General features: G+C 39.1%; 1 protein-coding gene across 8 annotated transcripts in view; it reads right to left on the bottom strand.

Annotated features, from left to right (window-relative positions):
* ARK2N (arkadia (RNF111) N-terminal like PKA signaling regulator 2N) overlaps window positions 1-12,524 on the bottom strand; it is a 124,710-nt gene that overhangs the window by 18,012 nt on the left and 94,174 nt on the right. For all 8 annotated transcript variants that reach the window (XM_023543829.2, XM_064294571.1, XM_064294574.1 and 5 more), the window contains one exon: window positions 7,294-7,420. In XM_023543829.2, the coding sequence (XP_023399597.2) occupies window positions 7,294-7,420 (127 nt within the window). The remainder of the gene's footprint in view (window positions 1-7,293; window positions 7,421-12,524) is intronic.

Genomic DNA, 12,524 nt, shown 5'->3' on the forward strand with positions numbered 1-12,524 from the left:
ACACTAGCTAGAGCTATATTCTGAGCCTTAAAACTAAGAAAGTACTTACGACTCACTTCCCGAAATGCTTGAAGAAACTTTATTAAAGACTAAGTTTTTGATAATTTTCTGCTCTTCGAACATTGAAACCAATAAAGACTTCGTATTAGCAAAGAAGAAAACACAGAGAAATAGAGCAGGCTCTGATGGTCAGCTTTTGATACAGCCAACTTACTATTCTAGGAAAATGACATTAAAAATTAAACATTTTGCTCTCATTTACAGAGCCTGAAGGGGACCTCTTAGATAACATTCCTACTTATTTTTCCCAACTGAAGATGATGTGAATGCTTGCAGTTTTAGGAAAATCTTCCTTTCCTAGACTTTGTTCACTCATCTGCCTCCCTAAGGCTTTCAGGGTAAATGTTCGCAACTGGTTGGAGGAAGCATTCGGTCTTAAAAGCAAAAGCCTTCCTGCAGCAACTCTTTTGCTGAGGGATGAACCAATATTAACACCAATGCCCACAGGACTAGTAGACAGTGAAATGAGGTAAGGGTCTGACTGATTATTCACAAAAAGTCTCAGACAACAGGGACAGGAACTGTTCAACGCAGTTCTATAATCTCCACTAGAAACCTTCATCTCCCTAGGGCAATTGTCACTGAGGCTGGTAAAAGAAAAGGAACAAGGACAAAGAAAACTATTGACATGAGGGTTATAAATTAAAACTTCTGGCAAAATTAAGTGGGCACAGAAGAACTAGAGATGTTGGAAAAGTCTTCATGTCACTGGCAAAGAACATCTTGTGAACTGGATGGTCCAAAAATTAACATCTGAAATGATAATGTATAGGTAACATCAGGAGTCCAAATCTCAGCAACGCAAGGCAGTCGTAAAAGATGCATTCAACCATTAATTCAGAAAGCATGCTTTCTAGTCTGTGACTAGAAGAAACACAGAAGCTGAACACATGAAAGTGAATACATGAAAGAGGGGAGAATATTAATGTGCAAGAAAAAAAAAACAATCAAGGAAAAAAAAAGGCATAATCACAACTAGAATTACTGCCTGCAAGGGTCAAACAAATGCTTCCAATAAGAAAAAATGTCACTTGGCACAAGTCAGAACCACCACAATCCAAAGAGAAGAATACAAGGACCAAGTCTGAATTTCTAAAACTCTCAGAAGGCCCAAAACAATGTACAATAGATAAATAAATTGATAGGTAACAGGACAACTAAATCCACACATCTATGCAAGCAAATCAAATTACAATAAAAAGATGTGGATCAAAACCTAAAACCTTTTTCCATGAGATAACCCTGCCAGAAGCCCATCAAGTCTTCATAACTGCAACCTTAGACCTGCAAAAGAAAGAAATTCCAGATGAGATACAGGGAGCCAAAGGGGCAATTCTGAAGCAACCAACAAGAAAGCCTCTTCCCCTACCTACTCCTCATCTTTTTAATTTCAATGTTTCAAAGGTTATCAGTCTACTTCTAAAGAAACTGCTAAAAAAAAAACTTCAGAAAGAAAAGGGCAGAGCCAGTGAGACTCTACTCAGCCCTAGCCCCAAAGACCAATATAAATGACACCCTCAAAATAATACAGATTTCAGTGAAAAAATAGTCTAACAGAGTCTGTAAAGTCCGCATTTCATTGTGTGGACAGTATTAACCACTACTGAGGTTTCAAAATGGATTTGTCACCTCCAAGACATGAGTTCCCCAGTATTCAAACCAAAGGATCACAATAAAACACATCTTTATGCTTCAGAGCCTGGACGGAAATATCCTTGCAAGTAATGTTAAAGCACATTATTTAAAATGTACCTCAAAATCACTTGACTTAGTTCAAGAGTGGAACAAATATGTCTATAGAATAAATTGACAAATCTAAATAAAAGATCTGACAAGTTCTCTGAACTTGTCAGATCGCCAGTTTGTGTATCTGTGTGTTGGGGGGAGGGGAGCTTATAATTTAAATCTCCAAGTTTTAATAGAAATATCATGATACTTTTAACTCCTCAAAACTCCAGATACCAGAAATATTGGTGAAAAAGACGCTAAACATGACAGAAGAAAATTTAAAGAAGGGAGTTAAAAAGAAGATTGGCTCACTCCATAAGATTTCTAGGCAAAAGGAAACCGTAAAGAAGGGAAACTTGATAGAAGTTCATAGAGAACTGGACCAAGTGATACATCTCAGCAGAGAGTAAAGATTAGATAAGCAACACAGGTTATCACCTACTCTCTCCCACTTAAATAGGAACATGCGAGCTTAATGAATTATAACTTGAAATGTAAAACACAAGAGGAAGTTGGTGAAGGGATAATGTGCCCCTGGTACAACTTAAGGTAATTTACTTATATCAATCTACCAGTAAGTGAGGAAGTATTACAGAAAGGAGCCCAAAATAAAAATTACTATAATATTCTACAAAGATCCTGACATGGGGTTTAAGAGAACAATGTCTCCTACAATATAAGGAACGATGGTGGAATAAACTAATAGCAAACACATTTTGAAGTAAAGGAAGAAATCAGTAGGTATAGCGCCTCACTATGACTGACAAGTCAGAAGAGAATAAATGAAAAAGGAAGAGGACCTAATATTAAACGTTTCTTATTAAAATAGGAAAAAGGAAAATTCTTTTCTACCAGAATAGGGGAAACAACCATTTTAAAAGAAATGAAAAAGAGAGGAGAAGAAAAAGAAGACAGCTATGCAGGCATACTTAGGGAATAAATAGTCTAGAGGATGAGGTGCTAGGACAATTATACTTCTGATGAAGACAGAACTGGCCACTTTGGGGAGAAGGAGTGTTTAACTATTTGAGTAAACTCTACATCCTTAAAGTTCCAATTGTTTAACTGAAAAACGTTCTCAAAAAGTGTAATCCGATCTCATCAGAAAAGGGAGCCCTCAAATTTACATGCATCCGTGTTTCACCACCACTCTCCACTCTTAAGTTCAGCTTTTATGTAAGCAACGAAAGAAATGACAGTAAATGTTTTTATCATCTTGCTAACCATCAAGTCAGATCTCAGAGTAAGGTGATGTAGGTACCATGCTGTCTTAGTTATCTAGCGCAGCTATAACACAAATACCACAAATGGTTGCTTTAACAAACAGAAATTTATTTTCTCAGTTTAGGAGACTAAGTCCAAATTCAGGGTACCAGCTCTAGGGGAAGGCTTTCTCTCTGTCAGTTCTGGGGAAGGTCCTTGTCTCTTCTGAGCTTCTGCTTCTGGGAAATCTTGATGTGGCTTGGCATCTCTCTTCCCCCATATGTCTGTTTCTCTTGCTTGCCTATTTAATCTCCTTTATATCTCAAAAGAGACTGACTTAAAACACACCCTACACTAATCCTGTATCATGAACATAACAAGGAAAACCCATTCCCAAATGGGATTATAGATTTACAACACATATTTTTGGGGCATACAATCCAGTCTATAACATTCTACCCTTTGGCTCCCCAAAATTCATGTCCTTGCCACGTGCAAAATACATTCACCCTATCGCATCATTCCAAATGTCTTAAACCAACTCCAAGTCCAGATTCCATCCCAGGGCAAAATTCCTCTTTATCTGTGAGCTGTGAAATCTAGAATACAAATTATCTGCTTCCCAAGTACAATAGTGGAACAGGCACAAGGTAGACATTTCTACTACAAATAGGAGAAATTGGAGGGAAGAAAAGATAACAGGCACTAAGCAAGCCCCAAATCCAGCATAGCAAATTACATTAACGTTCAAGGCTTGAAAATAATCCTCTGCTCTCTGAGACCATCTGGGCAAAATAAAAATAGTCCCATTCTCCTGGTCCATTTGAGTGGCACCTTCTCAGCCACGGCAAGTCCTGTTCTTCTGCCCTTTGGGAATGGCAGCACCATCCTCTCAGCCTCAGGCAGCAACGCCACCCTCTTGGTGCACTTTAATGGCAGCCCCACACTCCGCAACCGAGGTGGCAAAGATCCAACTCTTTGAAACCTAGAAGGCTGTATCCCCACCCTTTGAGATCCAGGAGACCATGGCCCCACCCTCTGAAATGCTGAGAAGGCCCTGCTTCTTGTGTTCCTTCCAACAGTTCTGCTGATCTCCGAGATGCTCCAGGGATGGGTCCTTTTCTTTTCCTGAAGGACAACAGATATAGCTCCTTTGGCCTGTTTCCTGCCTGTAGAATTCCAAGAGGCAGACGGCATTCTCCTTTTCCTTCTTTCTCTGTCCCCTTCTGTCTAAGCTGATGAATTTTCTACTGTGGTAGTTGGTTATATCCATCAGTCACAGGCTTAATCTCTTTAACAAAAAATTGTGTAGCCACATCTTTGGTGAACATTCTAGGATACATGTCCTTAGTTTGTACAGCAGGGTTTTCCAAATCTTTAAGTTTTGTTTTCATTTTGCACAGCTCATTTTTAAGTCCATTTCTTTCCTCTCGCATTTTACTGTAAGTGGCAAGGAGAAATCACCAGGCCCCTTTAAGATGCTGCTTAGAAATCTCATTAGTTCAATATCCAAGTTCATTACTTCCAAGTTCTACCTTCCACGAAGCATCTGAACACAGTTCAGACAAGTTCTCTGCCACTCCATAAAAAGCATCACCATTCCTTCATTGTCCAATCACGTGTTCCTCATTTCCTTTTAAAAGCCTCACCAGAAGAATATTTAACATCCACATTTCTATTTTCTGTTGCTGGCACCATATGTATTCTCTAAAACAAGAGACTTTATCTTTCTCCTCACTTCCTTCTGAGCCCTCATCAGAATCGCCTTTGATGTCCATAATTCTACCAACAGTTTCTTCAAGGCAATCTAGGCTTTTACTATTAGGTACCTTAAACCTCTTCCAGCCTCTACCCATTACAGTTTCAAAATCACTTCCATATTTCACATATCTGTTAGAGCAACACCCCACTCTCGATACCAAATTCTGTTGTAGTTATCTAGTGCTGCTATAACAGAAATACCACAAATGGGTGGCTTTAACAAATAGAAATTTATTTTCTCACAGTTTAGGAGGCTAGAAGTTCAAATTCGAGATACTGGCTCTAGAGAAAGGCTTTCTCTCTCTTTTGGCTCTGGAGAAAGACCCTTGTCTCTTCTGAGGTTTTGCTCCTGGGCAATCTTCAAGTAGCTTGGCATCTCTCTTCCCCCATCTCTGCTTCTCTTGCTTGCTTGTTTAATTTAATCTCTTTTATGCCTCAAAAGAGATATACCAGACACATCTACAATAATACTGTCTCATTAACACAACAAAGACAATCCATTCCCAAATGGGATTATAACCATAGGCATAGAGTTTAGAATTTACAACACATATTTTGGGGGGACATAATTCAATGCATAACATGTTATGCACCTACTTGGGAAAAATCAGGAAATCATAACTTAACCCTTGTGGCATGGGAGGAAAGCTGTTTGCTATGTAGATCACACACATTTCAAAGCCTAAGTTTTTGTTTTGTGTATGTGTGTGTTAAATGCTCCTTAGGAATGACTCAGAGAGAACTCTAACCAATTCTTATGAGCATACCTTAAAGCAGGGAGCAGTGACTTTTTTCTGCAAAGGGTTTGAGATAGGCTTTATGGGGCTGACAGTCTCTGTTACAACTACTCAACTTTGCCATTGGAGTGTAAAAGCAGCCACAGGCAATGTGTAAATGAATGAACATGTGTGTAATCCAATAAAACTTTGTTTATTTGAATTTTGAATTTCAATGTAATTTTACTGAAATTTGAATTTCATGTAATTTTCACATGGCATAAAGAAGTATTCTTTTTTTTTTTTTCTCAATCATTCTAAAATGTAAAAATCATTCTTAGCTCATGGTCCAGGCAGCAGGCCAGATCTGATCCATGGGCTGTAGTTTACTTAGCCCCTGACTTTAAGAAAGGTACTTGGGTGTTATGAACTGTTTGCACTTGACTACTGATCTAGAGTTTGGCAGTCTGAACTCACACAGTGGTACCACAGGAGAAAGACCTGGCAACCTGCTTCCGTTATGATTACAGCAAGAAAACCCTATACAGCAGCTCTACTCTGTAACTCATGGGGTGGCCATGAGCTGGAATCAATTCAACAGCAATGGATTTGGTTTTTGAGTTTCAGCCTTAATGCCAAACTTCAAAAAATTATTTTCTGTAGACCAGAGCTCAAATTCATGTAAAAAGACCAGACTTAATGGTCTGACAAGAGACTGGAGGAATCCCTCAGACTGTGGCTTCTGGAGTCACTGTTAACCCAGAACTGAAGCCATTCCAAAGCCCACTCTTCAGATAAAGATTAGACAGGACTATAAAACAAAAAGGAAACCCTGGTGATGTAGTAGTTAAGAGCTACGGCTGCTACCCAAAAGGTCGGCAGTTTGAATCAGTCACTCCTTGGAAACCCTATGGGGCAGTTCTACTCTGTCCTATAGGATTGCTGTGAGTCAGAATCGACTTGACAGCAATGGGCTTGGTTTTTTTAATAAAACAAAATATAATACACATGAGGAATGTACTTCTTGGTTCTATCAGATATATGAGACCAAATGGGCAGCTCCTGTCCAGAAGCAGGATGAGAAGGCAGCAAGGGATAGGAACTGTAGAATAGACACAGGTAACCCAGAGTGGCTAGGGGGAGTATGCTGTCACATTGTGGGGGTTACACCTAATGTCACAAAACGATATGTGTATAAATTTTTGAATGAGAAATTAACTTGAGCTGTGAACTTTCACCTAAAGCGTAATAATAAATACTTACAACTGTAAAAAAATTTTTTTCATAATACTACACACTTAATTTGATGTCTTGTGGCCTTTTTTTATCCTAAGAAACTGGACTCCCAGTGTCACATTAACATCACTAGAAATAGAGCACTCTGCAGGAGTGACCAAAAAGACTTGCAAGGTTACTTTTAATGAAAGACCAGGAAAGGTGCTCTTAGGAAAAGCACCTATTTCGAGGTAAAGTGAAAGGCAAGAAAATATGAATGACCGGGGAAAAACATGGTGATACTTCTGTCATAAGACAAAAATCTGTCAAGCTGTCTAGACATTTGCTGAAGATGGAGAAACACATCAACTCTAGTTCACATACATGTATAGTAAACTTGACATGGGACAATATGCAGCACATTGTTAAGCTCAGTGTCATGTCTAGTCATCAGAAAGTATCTTTTAAGCCATTGGAAGCTGATAGGAAGCCTGGCTCCTACTGTTCATGCCAGTCATGCTGTGAGGCCTACCATTTTCTTCTCACTTGTTCTCTGCTTAAAATAAAATTCACAATTTAAAATATCACCATAATGCAGTTAATATCCTACCTTGCATGTTCCTGAACCCCCACAATCTCCACTTCGCTATCTGAAGAGGCGATATTAATTTCTTCATTGAGCGGTGCATTACCAGCGGATGTTTTGTCACTTGCTAGGAAACCTGGATCCAAATGACCTGAGAGGGGAAGGGAGACAAAGCAAATGCCACAGTTTGACTTCTTATAAATAGCCAAAAGAATTCATTGATAGATTTTTCGTCCAGGTTTAGTCACAGAAACAGAAACTTGCTGCGGTGAAACTGTTACCCAAGTCAAATAATTGCAGGCAGTGTTGTATCTGGTTTTTAAATAAACTGGGTTTTAAGAAACGTTAAGCAGGATATATGCTTATGGTTAAAAGAATTTTCAAATACATGGAAGTCTGTTAAAGGAAGAACACTCAAAGTCTCTCACCTCTCTACTATTCCTGAGGAGAAAAAAACTTTGAATGTTTTGGTAAATATGTATTAAGTATATATAAAATGTCATAATATTCTATACTTTATTCTGTAACTTTTTTTTGCATTCAACTCCAGTCTACTTTTATATCACCTGCATAACAGGTTTAACACCATCTAGAGAGTAAAGGGGTTCTCTCCTGTTTATCGTTTCCATAGAATAAAATTCTCAACCAGAAAAGCTCAAAGGCACATGGAAGAATAACAGAACTAATCATTAATACCATGTTTACGCTGGGCTGCTTTGTGAGAAATTAGCATGTTTTCCCTAAAGGAATGCAGATTTGGCAAAATCTGACCCAGAGCTACATCTAAAAGAGAAGGCTAGAGGTAGATCACAAGGTTGGCTCTGTGTAAACTGAGACAAAACCTGCATATTATCGACAGTTCTCACTAGGCAGAAACAGACCACACAGTCTGGAAAAGCACGACAGTCTGCAGCACTGGCACGTGCAGGGACTTTTTCACAAGGGTCTTCATAAAGCATATATTATATGATGCAATAAAACACATTCTCTAACATCACAGAACATGTAAGCTTCACAGGACTCTCTTTCAATAAAGGCAAAAGGCACAGCATCAAAGTAGACAGCTCTAAAATCAATTCTAGCAAGTCAAAACAATTTGGCCTATGTACCCAGCTCATGAATAGACAAATTTTAGAATACCTACAAGTTAACACCGGATAAACAGAGTTGCAATGGGTACAAATTTTCATTCACTTTTTAAAGAATATTTTTATTTATACAGTTACATGTTACAAAATTATTTCTCTGTGTTAAAAAAAAAAAACCTTCATGACACCTCATACAAACTAAACCAGCATAAGGAAAATAAAACTTTACACATGAAACTCTCTCTTCCCTCTCCCTCAGCCCCTTACCTCACTTATTCCAGTATAGTCCAAGGTCACTGAACAGCTTTTAGTGTAAACCATTTAGAAAGCTATAGACGGCCTCAAACAAAAACCTTACACAATTTTTACATCCTCTGACCTTCTAATCCCGTCCTTGAGAATTTAGCCTAAGGAAAATAAACTTTAAATAAGCAAAATGTTATGGTGTCTAAAGATACTCACTACAGTGTTATATAGAAACTTAGGAAAATGTATGGATAGCATACAAAGTGTCACATATAACACTATAAAAATATGTGTAAGTGCTGGGTAAAAGTTGTGAAAAGTAATCAAGTTTGAATGACTGTGGGTCTTTTTCACAATGCTTTAATATTGCTTTTATTTTTTCCTTCAATTGAAAATGATCCACATGAGAAAACAGAAAAAAAAAAAAAAAGCTTAAGATGGCTTCTCTATATAATTGGTAGTTGAGATTATATTACCGTCTGCACTGACTTGTTAACCTTCAGTATTAAAGAATTGCTTAAATACGATTACATGGGATGTTGGGGTGGGCACAGAGCTTTGAACCCTACAAGCACCCAAAAGGTGGCATTCATCAGAAAAAACTCGTTTTGTTTAAGTCTAAGGTGAATGCTTACATGGAGTTTAGCTTACACAGAATCTGGTAAATCTAGATTCTTACTCTGACCCTAACAATACCTCACCTGTGACCAAGACTTTTATTAAAGTCCTTCTTCAATGTTCTAGTTATATCTATCATCACACACACTGTTCCTACTGCACCACTAGGAAGGAATGCAAATTGACAGTCTCTCTTTTTTTCAAACTATGTCCCTTCAACTCATCTGTATTCAAAAAGCAGTCAGGTGCACTGTGGCTTGAAAACTGCTCTGACAGAGTAAAAGAATAACAAGTGTCCTGGAAGCACACAGAAAAGGCATGTTTCCCCAGACTTGGGGGTGATCGGGAAGCTGGGCTTGCCTTTTATGGTATAAAAGATCAAGATCGGTGAGATTTGGGGGAATGGCAGTAAAAAGAGTGATGAGAAACAAGGCTGGCAAAGCCAGCAGAGATCAGATTATTGTAAGGAGTCCGAACTTGACCCTAAAAATTAGGAAGCCACTGAAGGATTTAAGCAGAGGAGTGATATGATTTGTTTTGCATTTTAGAAAATTTCTTTCTGAAGTACAGAAATGGAACTGATAGCAGGATAGGGAATACACTATGACTGCTGCAGTTTCCTGGATGAGAAATGACTGTGGCGGAGCTAGGACAGGGACAAAATAGGCAACACCGTGTGTGTGTGTGCATGTGTGTGCAAATGGAGGTTAGGAATGTTGGGAATCAGAAAAATGAAAGGACACAAATCGTAAAAAATGATGCCTGGGTTTCTGATTTAGGCAACTGAATGAGCTACAGTGCCATTTGGTGTGCTAATGAATAAAACAGAAGAACAGGCTGAGGGTAGGTGCTTAGGATATGATGACGATGTGCCATTGAGATGTCCACAGGCAGTTGGACATACTGTTCTAAAGGTCAGGACAGACAGAGGTCTAGACAAGAAATACAGACTTGCTAAGTCCCCAGCAACGGGTGGGAAGGTAAAGGCAGTCCTGCGAAGTGAAGGGGGCCTAGAACAGAACCCTGATGAACGCCAATAATTAAAGGATAGACAGGGGAAGAGGAGCCCACAAAGAAAAATGATATTGGCCAGAAAGAAAGAAAACTCCAAGATGTGAAGCCATGGACACTACAGGAAGAGCATTTTGAGGGAGAAAGCACTTCACAATGCCCAGGAGAGAGGTTATATAAGAAGGGGGACTAAGAGGATCCCACTAGAATCAGTGATGAGCATAGAAGAGCTTAGCAAGGGGAGCCTCAGAGGAGTGACAGGGCTAAAACCAATGTAGCACACCGAAGAATAACGGAAAAAAGCAAAAACCAAACCCATTGCTGTCGAGTTGATTCCGACTCAAAGCGATCCTAAAAGACAGAGTAGAACTGCCCCATAGGGTTTCCAAGGAGCGCCTGGTAGATTTGAACTGCCGACTTTTGGTTAGCAGCCGTAGCTTTTAACCACTACACCACCAGGGTTTCCAAGAATAATGGAAGGTACAGTTAAAAATAGACAAATTTCAAGAAGTTTGATTATGTAGGAAAGGAAATAAAATGGTGCTGAGAGAAGATGGGTTTAAGGGAAGGGGATGTGTGTGTGTATATATATATATGTATACCTTTTAAAGATGGAATAGACATGTCCATATTTAAACACTGAGGATAGAAAAAATGGCAGAGAACAGCCATAGGTTTGATGGCAGAGAGCTGAGGTAATCTTGACCTCTAACGAATGTGGCAAGTTCATCTGCAGAGCACAGATGTGGATAGGGTAGCAGGGTTGGGATTTAGAAAAGTGAAGTAGCTATTGCGAAGAGGAACGCTGCCTAAGAAAATGGAGGAACTGCTGAACAGCACTGAGAGCCAGGATGAGGTTGCAGATTACAAAATTAACAAGATCCTTAACTCTCAAAATCCTTAACTCTGCAGCTACGTTATTTTCTCCAGCTATGCTTAGCAGCTGGATACAGGCTCAAATGATACCTTCAGGGGCGAGATTGTGCCAAGGGAGAGTTGGGCCTATTTATGCTACCTAGGGAAGGAAGGGAAGCTAAAACGGGACTCATAAAGGACTAGGTGGGTGGTCTCAATGAGGCAAAGGAACAGATGTAGTGAAGTAACAGATTGAGAAGCTCCCAGTGGCAAAGTAGAAAGCATTAGGAGAGGTAGGAGGAAAACCGATGGTGTTAAAAGTATAGGGAACAGAGAGCCTGAAGAAGACATCTGGACCATTCAAAACTATAAAAAGTCACAGAAATGTAAGTAAGATGATAAATAAGCCATTGTATTTCCACTCTCTTGACTATCTACAAAATACAAGCCTTTGGAATTATCCATTTTCTCCTGTCTTATGCCCCACTCTCTTATCTCCTTTGCTCCAGCCTCCCACTACTCACTGTCCTACAACTTCTCCGCTCCCTTCTGGAAGGCCAGTTCCAGGATAAACCACACTGAATTTTTTCTCATTCTCCTTCTGGAAACCTGATTCTCCTGAAGATGCTACCTCCTTGGCAGCACTCTGAAGAGGAAGTTACTCCTACACCTCAATTTCAGGATCAGAATCACTTACAAACTACTGTCCTCTGTTTTCATGTACCATCAGCAGCAGCCTCTGTCTTCCAGGACATTACCTTTTCACCATCATGGACTGACTCCAGGCCATTTTCATTCATTCATGAAACATTATTTGCACGTTGTTCTTAGGTCTCTTGCTCCACTTCAAGTCCCGCTATAAACGGATACTCAGTATCTATGTGGACAATTCCCCTCAAAACCCTCCATACTGACTCACTTAGAAACAAAGAGCTGAGCTCCAAGAGGCGCTTAAAGTCACTTGTGTTAGACTCACAGCAAGGGGCTCAGCCTGTTACGGGCCTAAAAATAAATTAATGAATTGAACTAAAAAGAGTCATCGTTGCTATAACCAAACTCTTCCTCCTTGATAACTTGATGTTTATAAACAATGATTAAGGAAACACAAGAAAAAGATGACAGAGTTTGTTAATTCTTAGTATCCCTGGGCCCTCTTTTATTACCATAGTACTAATTTGTAATTCCAACTTGGTAAGAATTTTTTATGAACTGTCTCAGTCATCAATATTTCTGAATAACCAGACTCTTTACTGGTTAGGCTTCCCATCCTAACCTTACCACCTACTACAGCCTCATTTCAGAACTGAATCTAGAAATATCTTTATCACTCCACCCAATTCTTTTTTTTTTTTTTTCAAGAAGTGACAAGTTACCATGCTACTTCTGCTCACGATCTTATAATGTTTTAAGAAAAATAAGGTACCCATCACCAATATT

Source organism: Loxodonta africana, chromosome 11 (assembly GCF_030014295.1).
Source record: "Loxodonta africana isolate mLoxAfr1 chromosome 11, mLoxAfr1.hap2, whole genome shotgun sequence".
Lineage (NCBI taxonomy): Eukaryota > Metazoa > Chordata > Mammalia > Proboscidea > Elephantidae > Loxodonta > Loxodonta africana.